Source organism: Centropristis striata, chromosome 20 (assembly GCF_030273125.1).
Source record: "Centropristis striata isolate RG_2023a ecotype Rhode Island chromosome 20, C.striata_1.0, whole genome shotgun sequence".
In the NCBI taxonomy this organism is placed as follows: domain Eukaryota; kingdom Metazoa; phylum Chordata; class Actinopteri; order Perciformes; family Serranidae; genus Centropristis; species Centropristis striata.
Genome location: NC_081536.1, coordinates 33,013,511 through 33,033,510, shown reverse-complemented (window position 1 = coordinate 33,033,510; position 20,000 = coordinate 33,013,511). Strand labels below are relative to the sequence as shown.

Here is a 20,000-nt window from a genome sequence, read left to right as displayed (position 1 = left end):
CACAGCTGCAGGGACTTTCTATTGAAGAAGAGGAGTCACTCTGACCAAAATATAAATATATATTACTGTGTTTTTAAACGTTACAGAAATAATATAATGGAATAAAAATAATACAATAAAAAAAATAATTAAATATAATATAAGTCTGCATAAATAATATGAACAGTAAAAATAATAATAATAATACTTTAAAATAATAATAACAATGATATACATTTTAGGAGCTCTGTGACATTTAATTGTAAAAAGAAAATGTTTTTTGTGTAGTATATATATACATTTTTATTTTTTATTTTTTTTAACATGCTCCAATAAAAGAGATCAATCCATAAATCCATCAATCCATCAATAACATGAATAAAATAAATAATAATAATAAATAAAAGATTAAAATCAACATGTTAGAAACATAAAAACATATTTTTACTCCTTAAAACAATCAAAGTTATAAGAATAGATAAAATATAAATATAAAAAAGAATATAAAAATGATAAAATATAATATAAAGCTTTATTTAAAATGATAATGAATTAGATTACATTTTAATATGTATATTTATATTGTATAACTGATAAAAAAATCTTAAAGTGATATAAAATAAATAAATTAACAAAACATTAATGTGAAATGTGAGGCAATTAATGCATTTAAATCATAAAATAGAGGAGCAAATAAAATCAATCAATCAATAACAATATGAACAAAATAATAATAATAATAATAATAATAAAAGGAAACACTAATTAAAAAACTAAATGATTAAAAAATTAATAATAAAATTATATAAAATAAATAAAGACAAATGTGAAGCAATTGATGCATTTAAATCATAAAGTAGAGGAGCAAATAAAGTAAAAATATATTAAAAAGAAATAGAGGTCAATCAATCAATCAATAACAATATGAACAAAATAATAATAATAATAATAATAATAATAATAATAATAATAATAATAATAAAAGGAAACACTAATTGAAAAACTAAATGATTAAAAAATAAATAATAAAATTATATAAAATAAATAAAGACAAATGTGAAGCAATTGATGCATTTAAATCATAAAATAGAGGATAAAATAAAAGTCTAAATGTATTAAACCTAAAAGAGATCAATCAATTAAATAGCGTTTTTTCCTCCTGTCCCTGGTCCCGGTGATCCGGTCGGAGTGAGCCCTCCTCCGCCGCTCCGCTCTCTGTTCTCATAGTAACGGTCACCTGCAGCAACACACCGGGACTCACGGAGCTCCACCGACCGACGGAGCGACCCGCCGCCGGCTGCAGGACCCCGACCCCCCGCCGCGCCGCGCCCCCCTCCCCTCCCCGCCGCTGATCACAACCCGATCAATCGATACCGGGATCGATCTCCGCTGATGTCCGCCGCGGCGGATCCGAACCAGCGCGTGGCCTGCGGCGGGATCAGAGGAGCACCGAGCGATGACGTCAGCGTGTGAGAGTCCCGATCCTCTCCGCGTGAGCTGATCGATCATCTATCAGGTTCATTGATCTCCTTATTGCGGCACCGATCAGAGCTGCTGATCGATCCGTGTGATCAGCTGATCACCGATACTTCAGACTCGTTGATTATTGATCAGTGTTTATTTACTCATTCATTCCTCTTCATATTTACACATTTTTATTTTATTTTTAAAGATTAGATTTTTCTATATTTACACATTTTTATTCAGTTTTATTTATTTCTCTTTGGATTTTCCATTTTTATTTTTTATTTAATATTTCTATGTAATTCCACATTATTTTTTACTATATTATTATTGACTTCTATTCCTGTATTTATTCCTCTTTATATTTACACATTTTTTATTTATTTTTACTTCATATTTCTCTATAATGCCACATGTTTATTTACTTATTTATTCCCCTTATATTCCCATTTTTTAAACATTTACTTATTTATTACTCTTTTTATTTTCCTTTTTTTTTCTCCAATTCCACATTTTTATTCACTAATTTCTTCCTCTTTCTATTCCCCCATTTTTATTTTTTAAATATTAGATTCTTCTATATTTCCACATTGTTTATTCACTTATATATTTCTCTTTGGATTTTCCATTTTCCAATTTAATTTCATATTTCTATATAATTCCACATTATTATTTACTAATTTATTCCTCTTTATTTTATTTTTTTAAAAACCTTTTCTCTCTTTTCTCTCTTTGGTAAATTTATATTTCTCTATAATTCCACCTTATATTTAATTTATTCCTATTGATTAAAAAACATTTTTTACTTTTTTTCTCTCTCTAATTCCACATTTTTATTGACACATTTATTCCTTTATTAATTTCTCTCATTTCCATTTCTGATTCTTATTTATTCTTATTTATTTATTTATTTTGTTATTTTAATTCTTTTTAATCACTTTTTTTCAAGTAGAAAGGAAATAGAACGAATCAGATTTCCGGGACAGATCTGGCAGCGACACTAACAACATGTGAGCCTGCAGATATGTAGCGGCGTTCGCCCTGTGGAGCGCCCTCTAGTGCAGCTATTCCCAATTGGGGTCGCGAGATGATTTCTGGGGGTCGCCAAATCATTTTGGAAGTCAGCTCTGTCTCCACTGTGTTAAAGTGTTCATGTGTTAATGTGTTTTAGTCTTTTTGGTCACTTAATGTCTTTTTTTTTTTTTGTCATTTTGTGGTCAATTTGTGTCTTTTTTGGTAATTTTGTTTCCTTTTTTGGTAATTTTGTGTCTTTTTTTAGTAATTTTGTGTCTTTTTGGTCATTTTGTTTCCTTTTTTGGTAATTTTGTGCGTTTTTTTAGTCATTTTGTGTCTTTTTGGTAATTTTGTTTCCTTTTTTGGTAATTTTGTGTCTTTTTTTAGTCATTTTGTGTCTTTTTTGGTAATTTTGTGGTCAATTTGTGTCTTTTTTGGTAATTTTGTGTCTTTTTTTAGTCATTTTGTGTCTTTTTGGTAATTTTGTTTCTTTTTTGGGTCATTTTGTGTCTTTTCTGGTCAATTTGTGTCTTTTTTGGTCTTTTGTTTCTTTTTAGGGTGATCTGAACTGTGCGTGTGAGATTGTGTTCAGTGAGCGGGGGTCGCGGACAACATACATGTTAAATTGGGGGTCGCGACTCAAAAAGGTTGAGAACTACTGCTCTAGTGGACTGGTCCAGGAACACGTGTGTCTGTCCTTGTGTCTCAGGTGTCCCAGTGCTCCCAGTGCTCCCAGTGGTGTCCGGGATGCTGCCGGCCTCCATCCAGATCACGGGGGAGCTGCTGTCGGCGGCCGAGGTTCAGGACATCTGCGAGAGCCTGAAGGAGGACAGCGTGCGGCTGCTGTCCGTGCGCGGCTGCCAGCTCTCCGACCGCGACTTCGGACGCGTCTGCCGCAGCGTGGCCGAGTCGCGCTCGCTCGCTCAGCTCAACCTCAACCTGGGCGTCGTCTCGGGCATCAGCCGGACGCGGCACCTGGCCGACGCCCTGAAGGCCAACCGCTCCCTGCAGACCCTGTTGTAAGTCTCACCGCCGACAGTCAACCAGTCGACCTCCGTCCCCTGAGGTTGTCACCATACTAACATGTTCAACTCGATACCGATACTCAGGAAAATATTCGATACTCGATACCATTTTCAATGCCACAAGGATAAAAACAAAGACCCCAAAATTTAACAGAAATACTTTTTTTAACAAGAAAAATGAAACATGTTAAAATGAACAGAACCACAGGTTAAATATTTATAATAAAAAACAGTTGTGCAAAAAGAAACTGCAACTATGATAACAAGCTTCAGGTCTGAGGTAGTGCAAAAAATAAATAAATACAATAAACAATAACAATGTATGCTGCATTGTTATTGTGCACAATATTAGGAAAAGCTTGATCGTATTAACTCTATGCTTATGTAACTGACACTGTGTCAATTAACGTAATATGGGCATTTACGTTGTTTATAATCATTAATGTGACGTCAGCCTTTAATTGCTAGCTGCGGCTAATGGCTAATAATAACACGATACTTTTGAGAATGAGTATCGATCGATACTTTTTTGAGTATCGATACTTTTGACAACCCTTCTGTCCCCGCCCCCTCCAGTCTCCACGGCAGCCCGCTGCTGGACGCCGGCCTGGTGACCTTAAACTTGGCGTTGTCGACCCACCCGTCGCTGGTCTGTCTGGATCTGGGAGACTGCATGCTGGGAGACGAGGCGCTCGGTCTCATCTGTGGGATGCTGCCGCCAGACGGAGCCAAGTCAGGTAACAAAACACCTGAACAGAATATACATTAATATTAATATACAATATTGAAGAAATCGTCCTCCTCGCTGGCACGAGTCAAACTCAGCTGACAGTAAAGTTCTTTGGATATTTACCTATTTACCAGTCTCAGCTTTCCAGTCAGACCCGATTTATGCAGCTGTTTAGGGACCCCAGGATGCTCAAAGATTCACATACAGGAGAACAAAATAACACATTTTACTGCAGGAGAAACACTGACTGTTATCAGCATAAAGTGGGCATGTCTGTTATCAACATAAAGTGGGCATGTCAGTAAAGAGGAGACTCGTGGGTTATCAACATAAAGTGGGCATGTCAATAAAGAGGAGACCCGTGGGTTATCAACATAAAGTGGGCATGTCAGTAAAGAGGAGACTCGTTGGTTATCAGTATAAAGTGGGCATGTCAGTAAAGAGGAGACTCGTGGGTTATCAGCATAAAGTGGGCATGTCAGTAAAGAGGAGACTCGTGGGTTATCAGCATAAAGTGGGCATGTCAGTAAAGAGGAGACTCGTGGGTTATCAGCATAAAGTGGGCATGTCAGTAAAGAGGAGACTCGTGGGTTATCAGCATAAAGTGGGCATGTCTGTAAAGAGGAGACTCGTGGGTTATCAACATAAAGTGGGCATGTCTGTAAAGAGGAGACTCATTGGTTATCAGCATGAAGTGGGCATGTCAGTAAAGAGGAGACTCGTTGGTTATCAGCATGAAGTGGGCATGTCAGTAAAGAGGAGACTCGTGGGTTATCAGCATAAAGTGGGCATGTCAGTAAAGAGGAGACTCGTTGGTTATCAACATAAAGTGGGCATGTCAGTAAAGAGGAGACTCGTGGGTTATCAGCATAAAGTGGGCATGTCTGTAAAGAGGAGACTCGTGGGTTATCAGCATAAAGTGGGCATGTCTGTAAAGAGGAGACTCGTTGGTTATCAACATAAAGTGGGCATGTCAGTAAAGAGGAGACTCGTGGGTTATCAGCATAAAGTGGGCATGTCAGTAAAGAGGAGACTCGTTGGTTATCAACATAAAGTGGGCATGTCTGTAAAGAGGAGACTCGTGGGTTATCAGCATAAAGTGGACATGTCTGTAAAGAGGAGACTCGTTGGTTATCAGCATAAAGTGGGCATGTCTGTAAAGAGGAGACTCGTGGGTTATCAACATAAAGTGGGCATGTCTGTAAAGAGGAGACTCGTTGGTTATCAACATAAAGTGGGCATGTCAGTAAAGAGGAGACTAGTGGGTTATCAACATAAAGTGGGCATGTCAGTAAACAAATAACACAAACTGAGAAATGTAGATAATTTATGGTTTAAATGAAGGGATGCTTTCATGTTATTTGGCCATTTGTTTGGGGTTTTACTCATTTTTTAATATGAAACCAAAACAAAGAGATTTATCTGTGATTTAATGTAAATAAACAGATCTAAAGGAGGCTGAAATAACTCCAACATGATGCTGAGTTAATGTTTTGTCAGGTCTGTCCGCAGGAACACAAGAAAACTGCTGTTAAAATGAAGCTTTTCTCAGTGGACTCTGGTGCATCACAGATAGAATTTCGCAACACAAATGTCTCTAGTTTCATGTTTCGTCATGAAGAGTCTCTCCAGCAGCCAGGAGCTCGATTAATAACTGACTTTCATAAAAGAAGCATCAGATTTGATGCGATGAGGAGGATGGGGCTGCAGCTGAGCAGCAGGTCTGATGAAACGTCTGCAGTCTGAAGGAAGTGGACAGTTATTCAATAAAGCTCAGAGGACATTTTGTCTCCTGGGACGCCGTTATTTCAGGCTCAAATAACCTGAATTCAGCAGCACAGACGTCCACACGCTTTAACTCTGTCACATCAGTGCAACCAGGACAGAAAAGTCTTTTTATATCTCAGACAGATTATTTTATTCAGAATAGAAGTAGCATTTCTTATTAATATATGTTAAAGTAATTAATATTCTGCATTTTTCGCGATCTAGTTGAGAAATCAGGCAAGTTTCTTTTTCCAAACACTGATTTTTAAAGCAAATGAATCAAATCTGAAACATTTTCGACAGATTGCATCACTGAAACAGATGCAGAACTCTTGTTTGGTGAATTTTCTTTATTATATTTGGGGACTTTATGGATCTTTATAGTAGTGAGATGAAATTTGTAGACAAACTTAAACTTATCTTCCATAAATTTGTTACTAAAAGGGAAATGTTTTATTTTACAAATGTTTAAGCAGATACTAAACTTAACTTACGTTCTTTGTTAAGTGTTCTGACAACATCTCAGATTTGTAGATTTTTTTTGTTATTAAAGCCGTCCTCTGTGTGTCCTGGTTGTCTGCAGGTCTGAGGGAGCTGACTCTGAGTGCTAACCCAGGAATCAGCTCCAAAGGCTGGGCTCGACTCGCCATCGCTGTGGCCCACAGCTCCCAGCTCCGAGTGCTCAACCTGGACTACAACCCACTGGGTAACAGCAAGAAAACATGACAGAATCACAGATACCACATTCAGACTCCAAGAGCTTTAGAGCAGTAGAGAAAAATCCATGCTGTGATCTGGTTTCAGAAAGTTTTGACGTTTAGATTTTTGTATTTTGTGCGATTGTATGGCAGCACTTGTGTTGTGGATTATCAACATAAAGTGGGCATGTCAGTAAAGAGGAGACTCGTGAGTTATTAGTATAAAGAGGGCATGTCAGTAAAGAGGAGACTTGTGGGTAATCAGCATAAACTGGGCATGTCTGTAAAGAGGAGACTCGTTGGTTATCATCATAAAGTGGGCATGTCTGTAAAGAGAAGACTCGTGGGTTAGCATAAAGTGGGCATGTCAGTAAAGAGGAGACTTGTGGGTTATCAACATAAAGTGGGCATGTCTGTAAAGAGGAGACTTGTGGGTTATCAACATAAAGTGGGCATGTCAGTAAAGAGGAGACTAGTGGGTTATCAACATAAAGTGGGCATGTCAGTAAAGAGGAGACTGGTGGGTTATCAACATAAAGTGGGCATGTCAGTAAAGAGGAGACTCATGGTTTATCAACATAAAGTGGGCATGTCAGTAAAGAGGAGGCTCGTGGGTTATTAACATAAAGTGGGCATGTCTGTAAAGAGGAGACTCGTGGGTGCACATAGAACCCAATTTATTCAGATATCTGGAGTTCAGAGGTTAACATTTACTGACCTTTGGAGCGTTATTTTGCCTCTTTCTTGACACGATATCGTGACTTGGTCGGTACCGATGGATTCTTCGGGTCTTCAGCTTTATAAACCCGCCTCGCCTCTGAAAGACAAGAATAGTCAGTTGTCCCACCTCCTGTTTTTACTGTTTCCAGGTGATCAGATTGCGGGGATGCTGGCGGTGGCGGTGGCGTCCAGCAGAACCCTGGAGGTGCTGGACCTGGAGGGAACCGGACTGACCAACCAGTCGGCACAGGTCGACCAATCACACCGCTCATTCTCCTTCTTCCTCTCATCAGTGTGTCTGTCAGCCTTCTGTGATTCTGCTGTTTGTCCAGCAGAGGGAGACACACACACACAAACACACACACAATCTTAAAACCAGTCTCCTGTTAGGATGATGTCACCATGTTTGTATTAATCTAATTTTATATGTGATTAAATATCTAAACTCAAGGTTCAACAATTGTTTTATGGAGCTTAAATAAATGGAAGTTGAAGTTGAATTTATAATATTTCAGCGTTTACATGTCAAGAATACATCTAATTGTCAAATATTTTAATCAAGTAGTCCCCAATACTATTTATGTTATAATGTTTTGTTTACAAATCAAAAAGTTTCATTGATAAAAACGAAAAGTTTTGTTTCAATAACCTAAAAATTTGGTTTTTAAATCCAAAAGTTTTGTTTACCAATCAAGAAGTTCTGTTAAAAAAGATCTAAAAGGTATTTTAAATGTCTAGAATTCATAAAGTTTTGTTTATAAATCATGGCAGCAGTAGTATTGACTTTGAATGGAACATGAAATGTTCTCTTCCTGTTTGTTGTGAACCGTGACGGCGTTCTGAGCGATGTCATGTGACGGCGCTCTCTGTGTCCAGGTGTTCTTGGACATGGTGGAGAACTACCCGACCAGTCTGCGGGTTCTGGTCCTGGCGGAGAACGACATCAGTCCGGAGCTGCAGCAGCAGATCTGTGACCTGCTGTCGGAGGGCGAGGAGGACGACGACAGGGAGGCCCCGCCCCTCCAGCCAGGCCCCGCCTCCAGCAGCGCCCTGCTGCCAATCAGAGACAAGTACCAGCCAATCAGAGACAAGTACCAGCCCCCCGCCTGGCTCCCCCACAGCAGTAAGGGCTGAACTCTCCCCCTCACCCCAGACTGTCCCCCTTCTCCCTCCTTACTGGTCCCACAAAGACAGACTGGTTCAGACCGCACAAACCAGTTCAGAACCAGGAAACTGGGTTCTTTCCTCTTTTTCTTAATGGTTCCAAAGGTTCTACTGGTACAGGAGCCCATACTGGTTCTACTGGTACTACAGCCAATACTGGTTCCACTGGTATAGTTAACCAGAATGGTTCTACTGATTTAGTTTACTGGTTTAGTTTACTATACTGGTTCCACTGGTCTTGCTTACCATACTGGTTCTACTGGTCTGGTTTACCATCCTGATTCTACTGGTCTAGTTTACCATACTGGTTCCACTGATCTAGTTTACCAAAGTGGTCAACTGGTCTAGTCTATCATACTGGTTCCACTGTTCTAGTTTACCAAAGTGGTCAACTGGTCTAGTCTATCATACTGGTTCCACTGTTCTAGTTTAGCAAAGTCATTTTACTGGTCTTGCTTACCATACTGGTTCTATTGGTCTAGTTTACTGTCCGGATTCTACTGGTCTAGTTTACCAAAGTGGTTCTACTGGTCTAGTCTACCATACTGATTCCACTGGTATAGTTTACCAAAGTGGTTCTGTTGTTCTAGCTCACTGGTCTAGTTTACTATACTGTTTCTACTGATCTTGCTTACCATACTGGTTCCACTGGTATAGTTTACTATACTGGTTCCACTGGTCTTGCTTACCATAGTGGTTCTATTGGTCTAGTTTGCCATCATGATTCTACTGGTCTAGTATACTGGTCTAGTTTACCAAACTGGTTCTACTGTTGTAGCTTACATAACTTGTACTACTCGTCTTGTTAACCATCCTGGTTATATACTTACCAGGTGACCCAGTATTAGCCTGGTTCTGTCCCAGTTGACCCAGTATCAGCCTGGTTCAGTCCCAGGTGACCCAGTATTAGCCTGGTTCAGCCCCAGTTGACCCAGTTTTAGCCTGGTTCTGTCTCAGATATCCCAGTATTAGCCTGGTTCAGTCCCAGGTGACCCAGTATCGGCCTGGTTCTGTCCCAGGTGACCCAGTATTAGCCTGGTTCTGTCCCAGGTGACCCAGTTTTAGCCTGGTTCTGTGGTGTTAGGTGTCCCCGGTGACAGTAGGAGGTTCTGTGTTCTGTATAATAGAGGTCTAAGTGTGAGTCTGGTTAAACTGGTTTTCCAGTTAATAAAGAATATTCTGTATTCCCTTTCCTAATAATTAATAATCAACCTATCGCTCTTCTTCTGTCGTTCTTCTGTGACACCACAGAACTGAATAAATTCTCCTTAAAGGTTTCAGTCACACAGCTTTTAAATTTACTCTTATAACAGATTCACTTGATTAGTTCAAAATAAATCTGAGTTCCCCTTCATTTCGTCTCATGTTGGCGTTAGCTACGATAGCTTATTAACTGCTTTGCACCGTTAGCAAACACATCATAAACACACGTTGGAGATTTGTTGTCTTGTTAGCTACAGCGCTAACTAGCTTGTTAAGTCTCGCTAACTCTTTATTGAAAGAAATATTGTGAAATCATTGATGTATAAACAAAACACCTAGCTGGCTAGCATGTTAGCGGCTAGCACTTTAGCTACAGATGTTCGCCAGCTAGTTAGCTTCCACAAATATGCACAATCTAATTTGTAAAGCTTTAACCTGATAAAAACCTGAACTTCAGACACAAATGCCTGTTTTTTGTTTAATTTATTGACACAGTGACGACTCACAGGGTTAGCTGACAGCTAACCGCTAACATGCTAGCCAGCCAAGCAAGTCAGTCTCATTAGCTTCTCTCTGAATATCAGTTTATTCAATACATTTTTTGTTAAAGAGATGAAATAAAGGAAACAAGCTGTTAGTTTGATCGCTAACTGGGCAGTAAATTCACACAGATTATTACATTTTTATATATTATTATCAGTTTGATGTCTGCTAACTGTGTCCTAGCGCTAACAAGCTACGATAGCTTCCTCCGTTTGACAGTTTGCTGAAGTTTAACTGACTGCAGTTTGATTGTAATAAAATGATTTTTCACATCATGTATTTCATTTCAAAAGCCGGTGTGACAGAGTCTTTATGAGGACGTTTCTTTTTCAAAACACTGAAACGTCTCGATTTACACGTTTATCCGAATGTATATATTTAAACATTTTCCAAATCAGTTTTCAGATTGATTTCCTTTATAGGATCAGTTCAACATTCTCCTGATTAAATCCTGATTAAAATCACTCTCGTCAGTTAATATGAAACAGTTAGCTGCTTAGCTTAGCTTAGCATAAAGAGTGTAAACAGAGGGAAACAGCTAGCCTGGCTAACAGCTAACAGCATCTTCTTAACTGATAAACATGTTATATCTGGTTTGTCTGACAAAGACTAAAGTGTAAATCAATCATATTGTAGTTTTATGGGAGTTATTGGCTGGAAACAGTACCTTTTAACTGTTATCCACATTTTCAATTTATGCATAAAAATATCAAGTTCAAACACCTAAAAATAGTTTTCACACTGGTGGAAAAGTTTATATAATTATAATAAGTATATTTACTTTAGTAAATGATTGAATAAGGTTGTTTAGTCGTTAGGTAATTTCTATCCGAAGCTCTTTTATTAGCTCCATATTTAAACACAAAACAAGAACAACGTGTATTATATTAATAAAAAATGATTTGAATCTTCTATTTCATAACTATAAAAAAACAACCACAACATTATTTTATTTTAACTTTAATTGCTTCAGCAGGAAGTAGAATAAATCAGGTTTCTACACATACATCCATACTTTAGGATAATTTTTTTTTTAATTGAAAAAATCTCAACGAGTAAAAACCAACGATAACATTATTTTATTTAAACCCCTGAAATTGCCAACTTCTTTCCGAAGCTTTTTAATTAGCTTCATATTTTAAACATTAAGTATCTTGTATTTAATAATTAAAAAAACATTTAAAATCTTCTATCTCATAGTTATTAAAACCAACGATAACATTATTTTATTTAAATCCCAGAGACCCCCGTAAATCGCTTCAACATGAAGCAGAATGAATCAGGTCTCCAGTTTAAATCGAGTTTCTGGTATAATTCGAGCTTCCAGAATAAATCGGGTTGCTGGTATCAATCTGGTTTACGGCATAAATTCGGTTTCCTGTATAAATTTCAAGAAAAAAATCAAGTTTCCAGAATAAATCGGGTTTCCAGTATATATCAGGTTACCGGTATAAATGGTGTTTCTGGTATAAATCGGGTTTCTGGTATAAAATTGGGTTTCCTGTATAAATTGGGTTTCCAGAATAAATGGGGTGTCTGGTATAAATCGGGTTTCTGGTATAAAATTGGGGTTCCTGTATAAATTGGGTTTCCAGAATAAATTGGGTTTCTGGTATAAATCGAGTTGCCGTTATAAATCGTGCGTCACCTGCAGCTCATCTCAATGACCGAACTCCTAATGATCACATTATGTTCTGGATGGAAACAAGCATTCACATTTAGTTTTGTGGATTTTCTCGTTGGGACTCCTGCCGGTTGAACGTGGTGAAAGAGGAAATCAATCTAAAAACTGGTGAGCAGGATGTGAAGTGACAGCGTCAGTGGACTTGGCGGTCTGAAGCTCTAAACGTGTCGTTCTCTGACCCTACAGACTCCAGCCCCCAGATGGTCTTGCTGACATCAGGTGTAGGTGAGAGCTTATTGGCTGAGACTGAGATGTGACCCCTCCCACACACCCACACACCCACTTCCCCTCGAACTGTTTCCACTTTACTCTGATTTGTTTGGTTTGAATGTTCCCGGTTTGTTTCTCTGCACTGCACTTCTCTGGGTTGTCGGATCACCTGATGGCTAGCAGCCAATCACATGCTCTGCATGGTTCGATGTAGCACCTGTACACGGAGCGAGTGGCGGCACAAAACCTTAACACACCAAGTGACTTACAGACGGCTGTTCAGTGTGTTTCTGATGAATGTAGTTCTGCTCTGTTGGTTTGTTCTGCTGCTCTGATGTCACAATAATTAAACTGTTTACAGCTTCGTAACCACCACGACTCCGAGTCCTCCCTGCTCACCTGACACCTTCTGGGAAATAAATTTAGTTTTTATCTAAATGTAATTCTGTTTAATCTCTTCTCTGTCATGTTAACCCTCTGAGCTCCATTTGAAAAGTATGTTTTCTTTGATAATTTGCCAAAAATCCACCATTTATCACAGAAAGAAACTGTAAAAACAGACGTTATCGTCAGAATTTGAACTTTCCGGCGGTCTTTAATTGGATCAACGGCAATTAAAGTTATAAAAAGTAACCAAAACTCATCTTAAAATGTTGATATTTGTGTCAGAATATCTTTATTCTACATGTGTCATTTACAATAAAGTGTTTGCACTAACCAGATCCTGTTAAAATCATTAAATTCTGCTCCTCAGAGACCAATTGATTGATTCTGCTGAGACGAACGGTCATGTAACAACTATTCACTGAAAATCTGTTTACACAGAGCAGTGAGGAGAGGACAGGAGAGGCTGTTTACACAGAGCAGAGAGGAGAGGCTGGAAACATGACAATACTTCAATATGTACAATATGGTTTCTGTCATTCTAACTGTGTTATTGTGCACAAAGACTGTTTGAGTTGTTCTGATTCCAAGCAGCAGGACTTTTTATAGATTTTTATGGATTTTATATGTTGCAGTGAAACACGAGGACACAGAGAAGAGAAAAAACACCCTGAAACAGCTTGTGGGGGTTCAGAGGGTTAATGTTCATTAAATTCATTAATTTACAATTTACAAATACATTAAAATGTAGTGTAGTGCCAAAGATGGCTGCTATTTCTCTTGTGAAACAGAATATTTTCTCTTTTTCAGACTGTAAAGACCAAATTATTCAAATGTAACTGAAGAGTCTGAAGGGTTCAAACAAACATTGTATAAAGGAGATTTATTTTTGAGGGAAACTGTGACTGTAAATAAATCGTCAGTGAGCTGAAGTGTGAAACAGGATGATAAAACCTGCTGAGTGTTCAGGAGACAGCTGGAGCAGCAGGACGCTCAGCTGCCACTCAGACTCTCAGTCAGTCTGTGGAAACCAGGAAGCAGCTTAAAAAATGTATATAAATAAATAAATAAAACAAGTAAACAAAAAAGAAGCTAGGAAGTAAGTCTTGCTACCAGACTTTTTTATGGTTTTTTTTTTACGATTTAGTTTTACATTTTTTATTAACATTAAATTTAAAATTATACTGTCAGAAAGCAGAAAGTTGCATTTATTTTACATTCAGCTATATGATGTGTATTTGTCTTTTTTTTTTTTACATAGACTTCCCTGTAATTTAACATTCAAGACCATTAAGCAATTAAATAATACCGTTAAATTATTTATTTCTAATATTTGTAATATAAGTATTTACTTTTTTTTAAAATGGCATTTACATTTAATGTAGAAAAAAAAAGAAAAACCCTTTAAGATAATACATTAAATTAAAGTCAAATTTAATGAGTCTAGTGCTGATGGACACAAGGGGCGCCAAACTCAACACAAACTAAAAGGTTGATTAAGATTTTAAAGAATCTATAAAATATGAAGAATGAGCTTTAAATGTGTAATTTATGTGTATTTGTAAAATATGACCAATGTTTCAGAAACAACACGAGGATGTGACATCAGTACCTGCATGTTTTTATATTTCATATCTGGTGATTTACATCTCAGTGTGGTCATTTAACACCAGCTGACTCTCTGCTCATCATTCACACACACACACACACACACACAGCTTAGTTTAGCATAAAGACTGTAAACAGGTGGGAACTGATAGCCTGCTCTGCCCAAATATATCATCCAACAAACCAACCATCAAACCAGCCAACCATCCAGCCAACCAACATTCCAACCAACCAACCAATCAACCATCAAACCAACCATCCAACCATCCATCCAACCAACCAACCATCCATCCATCCATCCATCTATCCATCCATCCATCCATCCATCCATCCAACCAACCAACCAACCAACCAACCAACCAACCATCCAACCAACCATCCAACCAACCAACCATCCAACCAACCAACCATCAAACCAACCATCAAACCAACCAACCATCTAACCAACCATCAAACCATCCATCCAACCAACCAACCAACCAACCATCAAACCAACCAACCAACCAACCAACCATCCATCCAACCAACCATCAAACCAACCAACCAACCAATCAACCAACCAACCAACCAATCATCAAACCAACCAACCAACCAACCATCCATCCAACCAACCAACCAACCAACCAACCATCCATCCATCATCCATCCATCCATCCATCGAAATCATCCAAATGTAAAACATTGAAATGTTTTGTTTTTAATGTTTAAAATACAGTTAAAGTTAATAAAATTTATGAAATTTATTTAAATGAAAAAAAAAAAGAGGTGTGAAAAATGTTCTGCAACTCCCATCACATGGATTTAAACATGAAGTCCGTCTATCTGCAGGTGATTCAGGGAGCTTTAAGAACTGCTTCCAGGCTGAAGACTTTCTGTTTCTGTCGGGACGACAGTGCAAACAGTTTGTCGGCGTGTTTCAACACAGCGCCGGTCCTCAACTCGCTAACGGGACACAAACGTCCAGTGACTCTTTAGAGGAGAGGTGCACTGTGGGTAATGTAGGCAGCGGCCAGAGAAGAAGAATGTGTTTGTTTCATTCACATAATGAATATTTATGATATTTGTTCATTTGTATATTAACACCAGTCAGCTTCCTTTGGCTCCGCCCCTCAGACACTGCTCAGCCTAAATGACCTCAGTGTTCAGTTTCTTCTTCTCTGGTTCTGCTACGTTCAGGAAGCTGATCTGACACTCATGCTCGTCCCGTCGCGCTCGCCGGCCACTCTTCTGTCGCTGCCGTGATGATGTCCGCTGCCAGCAGGGGGCGTGGCCACAGTCCCTGCAGCGACCCTGCAGCACGAGGGCGGCGGTCAGCATGACCACCGCCAGCGTCGTCCCCGCCAGCACCAGCAGGACGATGAGCTGCACCTCTGTCAGGCCAGCGCCGCTGCGCTCGCTCACCGTCACTTTAAACAGCCTGTCGCCATGACGGCTGCTGTTCCCACCGCCGGTGGTGGTTCTCTGGTCCTTCCCCCCCGTGGTCAGGTGAGGTCTGACCCCGCCTCCTCCCTCCCATCCCAGCGTCGTCCAGCTGGGCTCACGGCTCCTCTGCGGCGTCTCGCAGGTGGCCCCGGTGTAGCCGGGCCTGCAGATGCAGTGGAAGCCTCCGGCGCGGTCCAAGCAGCGGGCGCCGTTGAGGCAGGGCCGGCTGGCGCAGTCGTCCAGGTTCACGGTGCAGAAGCGTCCGGTGAAGCCGGTGGGGCAGAGGCACGAGAAGCGGTTGACGCCGTCCAGGCAGGTGGCGCCGTTGGCACACGGCCTCATCAGGCAGTCGTCCACGTCGCTCTCGCAGCGCGGCCCCGTGAAGCCCGCCAGGCAGCGGCACCACAACTCCGCTGCGAAGCCGTCAGCGTCCTCGCACAGACCGCCGTTTTTACACGGAGACCTGGAGACACGAAGACGAAAAGTGTTACCGCGTGATGACGTCACGATGAGTCGATCAGAGGACATGACCTACCTCCTCTGGTGACACGGGCCGGCCTTCAGCTCGCAGTCTCTGCCGTGGAAGCCTTCGGGACACAGACAGGCGTACTCGCCGCCGTCCTCCATCACACAGGTCGCTCCGTTCTGACACGGCTGCTGCTCCGCGCACATCATCAGGTCTGAAACATCAAAGACACGGCGTGAGGCAGTCTGACGGCGAACCAAACATTGAGACAAACGGATAAAAGAGGAAGAGCTGAGACCTTTGTCGCAGAAGCGCCCGGCCCAGCCCGCCGCGCACCGGCACTGCCACGGCTGCTCACAGCTGCCATGACGACAGCCCGGCATTGGCACGCAGCGCTCACACTGATCGCCGTCCCAACCCGGGTCACACCTGGAGACACAGAGACACAGAGAGAGTCAGGTTGAGACCTGGACACCAAACAACAAACCAACAAACCATTAAACCAACCAACTAACCAACCATCCAACATACCAACCAACCAACCAACCATCAAACCAACCAACCATCCAACATACCAACCAACCAACCAACCATCAAACTAACCAACCAACCAACCAACCAACCAACCATCAAACCAACCAACCATCCAACATACCAACCAACCAACCAACCATCCATCAAACCACCCAACCAACCAACCAACCAACCAACCAACCAACCATCAAACCAACCAACCAACCAACCATCCAACCATCCAACATACCAACCAACCAACCAACCAACCATCAAACCAACCACCCAACCAACCAACCAACCAACCATCCAACATACCAACCAACCAACCAACCATCCATCCGTCCATCGTTGGACGTCTCACCTGCAGACTCCGGCCTCATCACAGCGGCTGTTGGTGGCGTTGCAGCTGCAGTCACTTCCTGCAGAGAAGAAGAAGATGACATCACCACAGGAAGCCATTCAGGAAACAAATTCCCTGACAAAATAAAAGCTTATGAAATAAGGAATTGTTTGGGAATAGTTCCTCATTTGCAGGCCGAGGTGTGTGTGTGTGTGTGTGTGTGTGTGTGTGTGTGTGTGTGTGTGTCAGCTGTCAGGAGGTATTTCAGGTCTCTGGTGAGACATTAGCAGCAGACAGTTTGACCTCTGACCTCTGGCGGAGGGTCGGCCACGTGTCAGTGTGTCTGTCAAAGAGACAGCTGGACAAACTACTGACCGGCTGAGAGTGAGTGTGTGTGTGTGTTCTGTATATTTACACACTTTTCGACATTTTTTCAGATCCAATTTTAGCAACAAAGTCTCTCAAGTTTAATAAACTTTAAAAAAGTTATAGAAGTATTATTATTATTATTATATTTATTACTATTATTATTATTTTTCCTAATTGTTATTTTAAGTCCAGAGTTATTTTTCTGTTATTGATGTTTCTCGTCTGATTAAAGTCCTTGAACGCATCGTGTTGATTCTGTCAGTCGCTGGACTTTCCCAGCAGCACCTGAACACATCGTGGCGTGCAGTGACTTCCTGTCTGCAGGTGACTGCCGCTTCTCAGCGCGGATATTTCGAGCGGCGGCCGTGACCTCTGACCCCGGCGCTCCGGCTGGAATCTGCAGGAGGATTGTTTTCAAAGAGAGACAACAGGCTCGTCCTCGCCGCTCCGACCGGGAACGCCGGGAACGCAGCAGCAGCAGCTGGGGGGGTCAGTGGGGGAGGGGGGGTGTTATCTGAGAACAGCCAGCAGGGGGGATGTAGGGGGGGGACAGCTGGGGGGATCAACGGAGAACAATAAGGTGGCGAGCTCCTCTCAACTCCTCTCAGCTCCTCTCAGCTCCTCTGAGCGCGCTCAGTGACGAGCCCAAGATTTACGGCCTCGTTCAGGAGCGCCGCCACTTTACAACAACAACAGGACAGAGTTCATCCAGGAGGGGGTCTGGCGCAGAACCAGGACCAGCAGGGGTCTACAGGGGTCTACAGAGGTCTACCAAGGGTCTAAACAGGTCTATGGGAAACTACAGAGGTCTACGGGGCCCTATGAGTGTCTACAGAAACCTACAGGTGTCTACAGGGGTCTACAGAGGTCTTCAGAGGCCTACAGGGGTCTTTAGAGGTCTACAGGGGTCTACATGGGTCCGCAGGGGTCTACACGGGCCTACAAAGGTCTACAGAGGCCGACAGGGGTCTACAGAGGTCTACATGGGTCTAGAGATGTCCACAGAGGTCTACAGGGGTCTACAGAGGTATACATTACATTACGTGTAGGTAATGTAATGTATGTAGGTATGTAGGTATACAGGTGCCTGCAGAGGTCTAGAGGAGTCTACAGGGGTCTACAGAGACAGGAAGGGACCAGCAGGGGTCAGTAGGAGCTTACAGGGGTTCTACAGAGGTCTACAGGGACCAGAAGGAACCAGAAGGGACCTGAAGCGGTCTACAGGTGGTAGTCTGTGGTTGTTAAGTTTGATGAGGCTGTTATTCTCCTAGAGGTCCCAGCAGCTCATTTTATACTCTGAGCTCCAGTTTCTCTCACTAACATCATCAACATGAAGAACTTTGGGCTCATTGGATCCACCAGAGTCTCAGCTTTACACTCAGACCCCATTTATGCAGCTCACAGACTGTTTAGGGACCCCAGGATGCACAAAGACTCACACACAAGAGGACACAATAACACATTTACTGCAGCAGAAACACTGTGCCTGTAAAGAGACTCTGGTTCAGATGTCTGGAGGTCAAAGGTCAGAGAGTTTGGAAACAGTAAACAAACTTTGGAGCGTTATTTCTTGGACCCGGTTTAAATCATTTCATTCCTCAGATTTTTTCATTTCATATTAGATTAATAAAACAGATCCTGACAGTCGACGAGTTAAAGACGTGAAATTATTACATTTACTCTTTATAGTTTATAGTCATAAATAATAAAAGGTATCATCATGTGAAGAGTTTCAGTGTTAATGTTCAACCAGCTGATTATTTTACAGCCTGTCCGGGGGGGGGGGGGGGGGGGGGGTCACCTGAGGCTGGGGAGAACTGGATCTGTCCTAAATCATCAGGACCAGAGGAGCTGTGAGATCAGCAGCCTGCAGAGAAAACATTTAGCTACCATCCCTTTAAGTCCTGACCCCCCCGACCCCCCTCTCCTCTGATCCTGATCCCCCAGACCCCCCGCGGGGGTCCTGCTGGTCCTGGACCCTGAACTCTCTGACAGGAAGCTCACAGCTGGTTCACGTCTCTCCTCGACCAGAGCCAATCAGAGAGCAGAGAAACGTTTTATTTTAGGGCTCAAAACTTCACAATAAGTTTATTTTAATGTATTTATGGTTTATTAAAAGTTTAAATGTATTTTAATCTAAATAAAAATGTTTTTGTGTATATATTTTTGTTTTTTATGTGTAATTTTTTTAATGGATATATATATATATTTTTTTTTTGGTGACTGTTTTTATTTTATTCATTTTTTTTATTCATGGTTTATTTAAGTCTTAAAGTTTTTAATTTATTCATACATTAAATTTATTTTTTGTCCTGATAAGTCCTCTTCTGTTCTAACAATAATATATTAAAGTAAGAAAAATCCTTTTTTATATATTTTAATTAATAAAGCAGCAAAAGTGACGTGTAAAGGTTTCAGATTTTATTTTAATTTTAGCAGTTATTGAACCATAAAACTACGAACCCCTATCTTTTTGAAATAAATATATTTTACACATTTTTTATTCATAAAATGCCTTTATTTATTTGATTCTCTGCAATAAACTTAATTCTGATTTTGAACAAATTAAATGTATAATAATTATGATTAAAGTAGTATTAGTCATAAAAAACATACATTAAATATAATAACAATAGTAATAAAAAAAATCTAAATTAAATAATTCTAATAATAATAGAAAATATTAATCGTAAT

At 40.6% G+C, this 20,000-nt stretch overlaps 2 protein-coding genes across 2 annotated transcripts in view; one reads left to right on the top strand and one right to left on the bottom strand.

The window, feature by feature from the left end:
• Positions 1 to 1,173: 1,173 nt before the first annotated feature.
• On the top strand, positions 1,174 to 12,570 carry lrrc73 (leucine rich repeat containing 73). The gene is made up of 7 exons (XM_059323951.1): positions 1,174 to 1,495; positions 3,167 to 3,476; positions 4,059 to 4,219; positions 6,563 to 6,685; positions 7,547 to 7,647; positions 8,274 to 8,520; positions 12,178 to 12,570. Exons 2-7 carry the CDS (start codon positions 3,205 to 3,207, stop codon positions 12,246 to 12,248), a joined length of 975 nt encoding a protein of 324 aa, XP_059179934.1. The 5' UTR covers positions 1,174 to 1,495; positions 3,167 to 3,204; the 3' UTR covers positions 12,249 to 12,570.
• Positions 12,571 to 14,880: 2,310 nt separating this feature from the next.
• Positions 14,881 to 20,000, bottom strand: part of dlk2 (delta-like 2 homolog (Drosophila)) — a 6,027-nt gene continuing 907 nt past the window's right edge. The window contains exons 2-5 of the mRNA XM_059323947.1: positions 16,959 to 17,016; positions 16,380 to 16,510; positions 16,151 to 16,295; positions 14,881 to 16,078 (exon numbers count right to left, since the gene is read on the bottom strand). Coding sequence (XP_059179930.1) covers positions 15,319 to 16,078; positions 16,151 to 16,295; positions 16,380 to 16,510; positions 16,959 to 17,016 — 1,094 coding nt within the window. The 3' untranslated portion in view covers positions 14,881 to 15,318. The remainder of the gene's footprint in view (positions 16,079 to 16,150; positions 16,296 to 16,379; positions 16,511 to 16,958; positions 17,017 to 20,000) is intronic.